Here is a 10,173-nt window from a genome sequence, read left to right as displayed (position 1 = left end):
CCCTGTGTTCAGCATACTCTCTACATCGCTCTGATTGCCCTAACTGCCTTATATGTCACTCCATGATAGAATATATTTCATTATAGCCATACTTGGAGATACTTGTGGATGACTGTAAAATGCTTACTGATGATGTTGCTAACTAATATTTTATTCTATGCTGTTCTGGAGGGGCCCCCAAACCTCAGAAACACATTTCAGGGTGCAGGGGGGCTGAAAACCCTCTTCTTTTGTGTTACCTCTATTCAACCAAAAGCCATTTTGCAAGCAGAATGGGAGCACTGGATTTGACTGTTAGTCACATTTAGCATCTTGCAAACTGTAAATAAGAGAATCTGAATGGGGCTGGGACAGGGGCAGAGGGACAGAACTATCCAACAGAGGAGGGGTAAGAGGGGATTGGGGTGGAGAGGAGAGGTGAAGATTATAAATATAGAATTTAATCATTGAGGGAGTCAGGGAAAGAGGATGCTGTAAAGGCTAATGAGGAGGCAAGAAGAAAAAGGAACTGGCGCCTGGCTGCGGACTGTGGAGGCTGCTGCAGGTTGGCTGTGGACCAAGCAAGAGGTAGAGATAGTTGATGGCAGTAGCATGTCTTTCCTGGCTGGAAGCCATGGCAGAAACTAGATGACATGGAATCATAGAAGATGTGAGTTCATCTTACTCAGAGGTTGACTAGCCAGCACAATTCAGAACCTAGGGCAGGCTTCCTCAACCTCGGCCCTCCAGATGTTTTTGGCCTACAACTCCCATGATCCCTAGCTAGCAGGACCAGTGGTCAAGGATGATGGGAACTGTAGTCTCAAAACATCTGGAGGGCCAAGTTTGAGGAAGCCTGGCCTAGGGATGGGCAGCAGAGAGAAAGGAACCTTGCACCACTGAATGTCCTGGATAAAACAAACAAGCAAAGGCCCTGCTCTGTGGTCCTGGCCTGTGTCTGCGGGGGGCAGGGGGCTGGAATGGGACCCACTTATGCAAAGCTGTCACATTTATTTCAGTAGGAAGTACCGGTAAGTGTAACTAACCTAACCTGGATCCATCCAAATGTTTTGTTTTTTTCAAGTTCAGAAGAGTACTCTATGCCATCTATATTAACTTGGTTCTGATGTAACATTTTCATATAATCTTTGCCTGAAAGCAATCAATTGAGACACGTTTACAGGATTCATCCATGTTGTGGGTTTCAGGAAGATTCTCTCTCTCTCTCTCTCTCTCTCTCTCTCTCTCTCTCTCTCTCTCTCTCTTTTAAAGGTGTTTGTTAATTTTGAAGATTATCCTGACTTGATCAAATGGTCCTCAGGTTTTAGGCCTGCCACTTTCACCAGTCAGCTGATGCAGGATGAGATATCCAATCAGAACAGCTTGTGCTGAAAATAATAATAATAATAATAATAATAATAATAATAATAATATAATAAATGGATCCCTGTATTTCAAGGCTTATTGCATTCCCAATAGAGTATGGAAGGCATAGGATGTAGGCAGTACTCTTCAAAGGGTTTCCTAAAAGAGAAGAGAGAAAGAAACAACATTTATTAGAAACAGGTTGGAGCAGTTGGCTTTTGCCTTAATAATTACGTTACCAGCTGGAGGACCAGATCCAGAAATGGTCAACCCTACAAGGGTAACTTTGGACAGAACCACTCACTGGTGTCACATAATTGTTAGGATTTCACCCCTCCCTACACTGCAGATATAGGATTGTTGGGTCACGTGTCTGTATGTAATGCATTTCAGCTGCTGATTGTTAGAGCTATATAAGCGGAAAGGGAAATATGCTGTTTGCTCCCTTCCTCCCACTGTTCTCTCACAGTGATGTTTTGTTTCAGAGTTCTCTCCGAGGAAGAGAGAGAAAGAGGAGCCATGTTTACTTTGTACTGTTATGTTTGATTTCATTGCAATTAATTAGGATTAGATGTTACACCTCAAGGCTAACGCTTCTATTTTGGACTCTGCTGGTTGTGTGCTCATGTCCCAGGAGGGTAGGGGTCACATCAGCGTGACAGGAGACCAGAGTGAAGAATCCCTGGCGATGCTGCATTGGGGGAAGGCACAAGGCCTCGCCGTTATCTCCCAACAATTACATCAGAACCAGTTAATATAGATGGCATAGGTGATTTTAAATTTTAGCCACAGTTTCAAAAAAAGATTCTTCCTTTGCAGATGCATTTTGAATTCAAAAATAATTCCAGCACTGGAAAGTGCTTTGGATTCGGCACCAAGTTCAGCAGAGGCTGAAAAGGAAGAATTGAGAGCACACTTAGAGTGAGCTCAAGAGATGAACAGGTGGGCATGACTTAGGACAAATGGCCTCTGAAGACAAATGGACATGCCTGTCAACTGGAGGCTCCCATCACTGCCTTAAGAGTTTTTTGTTTTCTAAAAAAGCACCAAAGTGTAGAACGAGCTTCACACTGTTCTTTTTCATTATTACATCCCTTATGCTTCTAATTTTATGCTGAATTTGCACCATTGGGTGATATCCATGCACCCATTTACAGATACTCTGCTGTTCCCCACAAAGAAAAACAACAACAGCCACCCCTAAACTCTTTAAGCAGAATCTCTGCCTGATATGTACTAGCTGAGCAGACCATCATGGTGATCAACTAGTTCTTCATTTTGTCTTGAGTTATTTCTTTCACTGTTCTGTTGTAAAGGACTCTTGAAATGTACTTAATACACAAAGGGACTGAAAGCAGTTCTCTTTTCTCTGTCTTGTAATCATAAAACAGAAAAAAAAATTGTGCTCGATATGATTATATGATATTGTCATTTATATTTTCATTCTTAGACATTGGCGAGCTGATGCTACTTACCAAGCTAACATCCCATTCTTGCTTGCAGAAACTTTCTTTGCACACTCAACATCATCTGTGATATTGTCATCCAGAAACTCTGCCAGGAAAGTTATTGAAATTGGCATTGAAGGACAAATCAGGATAGAATGGGGGTTTCTGTTGATGTATTCTCCACCCTGCTACCTACCATCTGCCTTCCTAAGCTAGCCGTGGTCTCAGCAGCAGTGCTGAAATTCTCCAAGCTCATGGTTCTGAGAGACTTCAACATTTGTGTCATCTCTATCTCACTGGAAGCTACAACCACAGCAGCCGCACAACCCCAGCAGAGGCAGCAGCAGCCAGTGGGATTGCAGGGGCAATGCCCTGTGGGAGATTCCACAGCCAAAGGCAGCTGCTTCAGCCCACCTCATTGTCTCAGTCATGAGTCTGCATCAAGTTACTCCTTTCTGAAATACTACATTAGTCATATTGCAAAGAACAAGAAACTGCAGTAATAATGGGGAGGGATTAAGTATTTGAGCTAAAGTTCCCTAAGTCTCCTCCAGGAAACCCCTTTTTGAATATCAAGGCTGAGTCCTGAAAGATACAAATAACAAAAAGGGGTGCCATTGAACATGCAAAGAGTGCCTGACACTCATAATTGAGCAGGCATAATTAAGCCACAGCTTGCAAATGTTGCTAGCATTCAGGCTTCATCTCTGCCACATTATGAAGAACCTTTATGGCTCCACAGGTCAGATCCTTATCAGGATCATGCCCATGAGCCAAATTTGATAGATGGGTGGGGACACCTATCATGTCAGTCATATGACATCATATGATATTTCATGACTGACATATGAGCATATCCGCCCACTGGTCAAAATCCCTTGTGTGGGGTTACCACTTGGGAACCACACCTCAACAGACCAAAGTTGGTGCACTGGGAAGCTCTGAACCTAGGGCTGACAAACTGCTAATTTCTCGGGTCCCCACTGTTGATGAGGAGCGGAGAACCAAGAGTGGAGTTTGCAAGTGACAGCATCGTGGGGCTTCTGCAGCCATGTTTCAGGGGAAATGGCCTGGCATGCCAAGCTGGAGACCCTGGTGGGCCACGAAGGGCCCCCAGGTTGCAGGTTCCCACCCCTGAAATAAACAGTTCTCCTTGAGTTGCAAAAGGCAAAAGCAAAGAGTCACCACTTACTCTCACAGTCAATACTGCATAGGTTCTTTGTGGGATGTTTCCCATTGTCACACCACAACAGACCACTCAAATAAAATATTCCGTAGTATGGATGGCCATCTGTGTACTCATAGTGTTGCGTGTCAAATTGACTTGCGAACAGGACCAAACACAACCCTGGGAGGAAAGCACAGATTAGAAAGGTAGAATGCATTTCATATTATATGACTCAACATTTCAGCTAATCTAAATGTTTACAGAATGTTACCATTATAGGGTTGCCATATTCCAAAGAGCCAAAAACCAGACACCCACCACCACCATCGGGGCACCTCTCCCACCATTGTGCATCTTCATCAGGTGGCTGGCGTGAGGAAGGGAGGGAGGGAGAGAGGGAAGGGGAGAGAGAGAGAGAGAGAGAGAGAGAGAGAGAGAGAGAGAGAGAGAGAGAGAGAGAGGTGGCTGGCATGGGAAAGAAATGTTCCTCAGACATTTGCCAAGTTCTGAAAATTCCCCCTGGACGCCATTTTCAGGAGAGGAATCCTGGATGTGTCCAGGAAATCCAGGACCTAACCATTTGTAGTTGTTTAGTCGTGTCCGACTCTTTGTGACCCCATGGACCAGAGCACGCCAGGCACTCCTGTCTTCCACTGCCTCCCGCAGTTTGGTCAGACTCATGTTGGTAGCTTCGAGAACACTGTCCAACCATCTCATCCTCTGTCATCCCCTTCTGCTTGTGCCCTCCATCTTTCCCAACATCAGGGTCTTTTCCAGGGAGTCTTCTCTTCTCATGAGGTGGCCAAAGTATTGAAGTCTCAGCTTCAGGATCTGTCCTTCCAGTGAGCACTCAGGCCTGTTTTCCTTAAGAATGGATAGGTTTGATCTTCTTACAGTCCATGGGACTCTCAAGAGTCTCCTCCAGCACTATCAAAAGCATCAATTCTTCAGCGATCAGCCTTCTTCACCTCTCACTTCCGTACATTACTACTGGGAAAACCATAGCTTTAACTATACAGACCTTTGTCGGCAAGGTGATGTCTCTACTTTTTAAGATGCTGTCTAGGTATGTTATTGCTTTTCTCCCAAGAAGCAGGCGTCTTCTAATTTTGTGACTGCTGTCACCATCTGCAGTGGACATTGAACCCAAGAAAGAAAAATCTCTCACTGCCTCCATTTCTTTCCCCGGTGATGGGACCAGTGGCCATGATCTTAGTTTTTTTGATGTTGAGCTTCAGACCATATTTTGCGCTCACCTCTTTCACCCTCATTAAAAGGTTATTTAATTCCTCCTCACTTTCTGCCATCAAAATTGTGTCATCTGAGGCTGTTGATATTTCTTCCGGCATTCTTAATTCCGGCTTGGGATTCATCCAGTCCAGCCTTTCGCATGATGAATTCTGCATATAAGTTAAATAAGCAGGGAGACAATATACAGCCTTGTCGTACTCCTTTCTCAATTTTGAACCAATCAGTTATTCTATATCCAGTTCTAACTGTAGCTTCTTTTCCCACATAGAGATTTCTCGGGAGACAGATGAGGTGATCAGGCACTCCCATTTCTTTAAGAATTTGCCACAGTTTGCTGTGGTCGATGCGGGGATTCGGTGCTGGAGCTTCCAGTGTGTGAGTCTAGGCCACCCACACACGGGATACCAGTTGCTGGGGAAATGTGGCCAGCGTTCCACGTGCGTGTTAGCCAAGCGTCATAACCTGAAGTTGCATGAGTAAGTCGGAAATGATAGCGCCTCGGAAATAAATGGATGCCTCGAAAATAAGTGGATGCCTCGAAAATAAATGGATGCCTCGAAAATAAATGGATGCCTCAAGCTAACTTGAAGTTGCTGTTACCAATGTGAAAGCAATTAAACTAAGGGTAAAGTTAAAGTACTAAGGTGAAACCCCTTACGTTTTTCCAAATTAAATAAAAAACCTTTTCCCCAAATAAAGACAGACACCGATAATCTTTTTATGGCTTTGGCTGACCCGTATAGGCTCTTTACGCTTGTTGTTCCTAGCCTTATGCTAAGGTTCCCTAAGCTCTCAGTCCCTGCACCGCCAAATCTTCCGCGATACTAAACTAAATAAAACTATACCGATAAATCTTCTGCGATCTAACCCTATGCTAGGTCTAAAAGCCTAACTAAAACCTTACTGAAAGATCTTCCGCAAACTATACCCTGACTAAAGTAAAACCATCAAACTCGTCCAACCCGTCCAGCCCGCTCCCAAAAGCCCTTAAACTAAAACTAACTGAACTAAGATCCAACTGAACAAAACGTGACCCCAAACTGAAGAACCTAAGCGGGGAGCCTCAGCCTTTTATTGATAACCAGGTATGACATCATAACCAATATATTAACCAATAAAACCACTGTTGCTGCCCTCCAAAAAGGCGGGAAGCAGAATAAACGTCCATTGATAACTTCAAAAACCTCTGGAACTATGCTTTTTGGGCGGAGTGATCCCAGTGGCAAAATGCCTCCTAATTCTTACTTCCACTTTCACTTTTAAGTGGAAGGATACGAAAAGTAGTGCATAATAACCATTAATATAAACAAATAATCGCGGAACTTTAACGGATCCACGAAGTGTATTCCGACAGGTCGACCCAGTCAAAAGCTTTTGCATAGACAATGGAGCAGAAGTAGATGTTTTTCTGAAACTCTCTAGCTTTCACCATAATCCAGCGCATGTTAGCAATTTGGTCTCTGGTTCCTCTGCCCCTTTGAAATCCAGCTTGCACTTCTGGAAGTTCTCAGTCCACATACTGCTTAAGCCTGCCTTGTAGAATTTTAAGCATAACCTTGCTAGCATGTGAAATGAGTGCAATTGTGCTGTAGTTGGAGCATTCTTTGGCACTGCCCTTCTTTGGGGTTGGGATGTAGACTGATCTTCTCCAATTCTCTGGCCACTGCTGAGTTTTCCAAACTTGCTGGCATATTGACTGTAGCACCTTAACAGCATCATCTTTTAATTTTTTTAATAGTTCAGCTGGAATATCATCACTTCCACTGGCCTTGTTGTTAGCAGTGCTTTCTAAGGCCCATTTGACTTCACTCTCTAGGATGTCTGGCTCAAGGTAAGCAACCACACTACCTGGGGTGTATGAGATCTCCATATCTTTCTGGTATAATTCTTCTGTGTATTCTTGCCACCTCTTCTTGATGTCTTCTGCTTCTGTTAGGTCCTTTCCTCTTTTGTCCTTTATTATGGTAATCTTTGTACGAAATGTTCCTTTCATATCTCCAATTTTCTTGAACAGATCTCTGGTTTTTCCCATTCTGTTGTTTCCCTCTATTTCTTTGCATTGCTCATTTAAAAAGGCCCTCATGTCTCTCCTTGCTATTTTTTGGAAATCTGCATTCAGTTCTCTCCCCCGCTATTTGTAAGGCCTCATTGGACAGCCACTTTGCTTTCTTGCATTTCCTTTTCATTGGGGTGGTTTTCATTTCTGCCTCCTGTATAATGTTGTGAGCCTCCATCCATAGTTCTTCAGCCACTCTATCCACCAAAACTAAATCATTAAACCTGTTCCTCAATTCCACTGTGTATTCATAAGGAATTTGATTTAGATTGTGTCTTACTGGCCCAGTGGTTTATCCTACTTTCTTCAGTTTAAGCTGGAATTTTGCTTTAAGATGCTGATGATCTGAGCCACAGTCAGCTCCAGGTCTTGTTTTTGCTGACTGTATAGAGCTTCTCCATCTTTGGCTGCAGGGAATATAATCAATCTGATTTTGATGCTGCCCATCTGGTGATGTCCATGTGTAGAGTCGTCTCTTGTGTTGGAAAAGAGTGTTTGTGATGACCAGCTTGTTCTCTTGACAGAATTCTATTAGCCTTTGCCCTGCTTCATTTTGAACTCCAAGGCCAAACTTGCCAGTTGTTCTTTTTATCTCTTGACTCCCTACTTTAGCATTCCAATCCCCTATAAAAAGAACATCATTCTTTGGTGTCATTTCTAGAAGGTGTTTTGAGTCTTCATAGAATTGGTCAATTTCAGTTTCTTCAGTAGTTGGTGCATAAACTTGGATTACTGTGATGTTAAAAGGTCTGCCTTAGATTCGTATCGAGATCATTCTATCATTTTTGAGATTGCATCCCAGTACAGCTTTTGCCACTCTTTTGTTGACCATGAGGGCCACTCCATTTCTTTTATGGGATTCCTGACCACAGTAGTAGATATGATAGTCATCTGAACTGAATTTGCCCATTCCTGTCCATTTTAGTTTACTGATGCCCCAGATGTCAATGTTTATTCTTGCCATCTCATTTTTGACCACATCCAGCTCATGGTTCTTACATTCCAGGTTCCTATGCAATATTTTTCTTTACAGCATTGGACTTTCCTTTTGCTTCCAGGCATATCCGCAGCTGAGCGACCTTTCAGCTTTGGCCCAGCCGCTTCATCAGCTATGAATCTACTTGTACTTTTTCCTCCGTTATTCCTCAGTAGCATGTTGGACACCTTCCAACCTGAGGGGCTCATCTTCCAGCGTCGTAACTTTTATATGCCCGTTGTCTTTGTCCATGCAGTTTTCTTGGCAGGGATACTGGAGTGGCTTGCCGGTTCCTCCTCCAGGTGGATCACATTTGGTCAAAACACTCCACTATGACCTGTCCATTTTGACCTGTCCATAGCTTCCCTGAGTTATTCAAGCCCCTTCGCCATGACAAGGCAGTGATCCATGAAGGGGACCTAACCATTAACTATTCTCAAATTTGGCATTAACCATTTAAAGATTCAGTCTTTCACCTAGCGCAGGACACATAAAGGTTTGTTTTTCATATATTTTTTAGCATAAAACACATATAGATTCAAAATAGATATGCTAATGATGCTATTTGTTTATTATTTTTATAAATGGTTGGTTTTAACATGAGAACTAGAAAACTTAATTATTTACACCAGCGGAGCTTCCTCACAAATTGATCACAATTTTAAAGGAAGAAATAATCTACTCTTAACACTTCCCAATTCCTTTTTAATGTAACCTGTTACCATACTTGCTTTATGTAATTCCTCATGATAATTTTCTCTATTTTTTAAAGAATGATTAAAGAATGATTTCTTTTAAAGAAGAAATCAGGGCAGATTTGAGGGAGTAGTCCCACCAGCAAATGCCTGAGCAAGGACTTTCTCTAGCACAGCTGGGCTTCCCATGCCCCCCAATTTTTTTGTGGGGCAACAACAACAGCAACCCAGCAGGGAGTGCACACAACTCCATCAGGCAAGTAGAAAGAACTGATGGAGCAATCTGCTTAGTGCTGCACTGATTTCCTCACATCAGATCCAACTGTTTCCAGGTGTTTCTCAATAGAGACCTTTACAAAGCTCAATAAATGCACAATCTGAAACACATATTTGAGGAAGTTCACCTTTAATAAACAAACCACAATGGGAGTAGAAACTGAAAACTCTCTTTTTTTATCTTAGCCACATAGCACAAGAACTGTTTTGCTTTGTTACACTCCCATTTCAAAAAGTAAAAAATCACAACTTCTGAAAATAAAAGGACATTTTTTGAAAATGTTCTCAATGCCCAATTTTGTTTCTTTGTGCTACCATGGCCCATTTTGAAAAAGTGGCACATCTGCAAATATTAAACAATGTCAGAGAAATCATAAACATTTTAAAGGACACTCTAAACATCAAGAAAATAATGAATTACAACAAACTCAATCCATAAAAGCCTTTGACAAAACCAAAGCAGGTGGCAGTTAAATTGGACCTAAATTAATTCAAATAATTTAAGGGAGTCAAGCACCTAAATACCAGAACTCACAGTGTCCTACTCCAATGTTGTGATAACCATCCAGTCCTCGTCGTATTAATTCATCATGCAGCTCACATTTTAGATACTTTTTGGACTTGGATTCTAAAATGAGTAGGCAGAGGAAGGCAAGGTTCAGGGCCTTCATTACCACAGATCTCTAAAAAGTATTATGTCCAGAGATTTGAGAGTTTTTATAGCTGATGGATGTAGACTTGGCGGGGTGTGTGTGCTACCCACTCTTTCTACAGGTGGCATCAGTGAGGGCTTAGACCAGGGGTCAGCAAACTTTTTCAGCAGGGGGGCGATCCACTGTCCCTCAGACTTTGTCAGGGGCCAGACTATATTTTGGGGGAAAATATGAACTAATTTTTATGCCCCACAAATAACCCAGAGATGCATTTTAAATAAAAGGACACATTTTACTCATGTAAAA

General features: G+C 42.5%; 1 protein-coding gene across 1 annotated transcript; it reads right to left on the bottom strand.

Annotated features, from left to right (window-relative positions):
- Positions 1-1,345: 1,345 nt before the first annotated feature.
- Positions 1,346-9,951, bottom strand: LOC117060915 (lysozyme C, milk isozyme-like). The gene is made up of 5 exons (XM_033173522.1): positions 9,750-9,951; positions 3,985-4,140; positions 2,820-2,898; positions 1,419-1,503; positions 1,346-1,383 (listed from the first exon to the last, which is right to left on the bottom strand). Exons 1-4 carry the CDS (start codon positions 9,883-9,885, stop codon positions 1,434-1,436), a joined length of 441 nt encoding a protein of 146 aa, XP_033029413.1. The 5' UTR covers positions 9,886-9,951; the 3' UTR covers positions 1,346-1,383; positions 1,419-1,433.
- Positions 9,952-10,173: the final 222 nt, after the last annotated feature.

This window comes from Lacerta agilis, chromosome 16, assembly GCF_009819535.1.
Source record: "Lacerta agilis isolate rLacAgi1 chromosome 16, rLacAgi1.pri, whole genome shotgun sequence".
Classification (NCBI taxonomy): domain Eukaryota; kingdom Metazoa; phylum Chordata; class Lepidosauria; order Squamata; family Lacertidae; genus Lacerta; species Lacerta agilis.
This window is presented reverse-complemented; position numbering and strand designations above follow the sequence as displayed.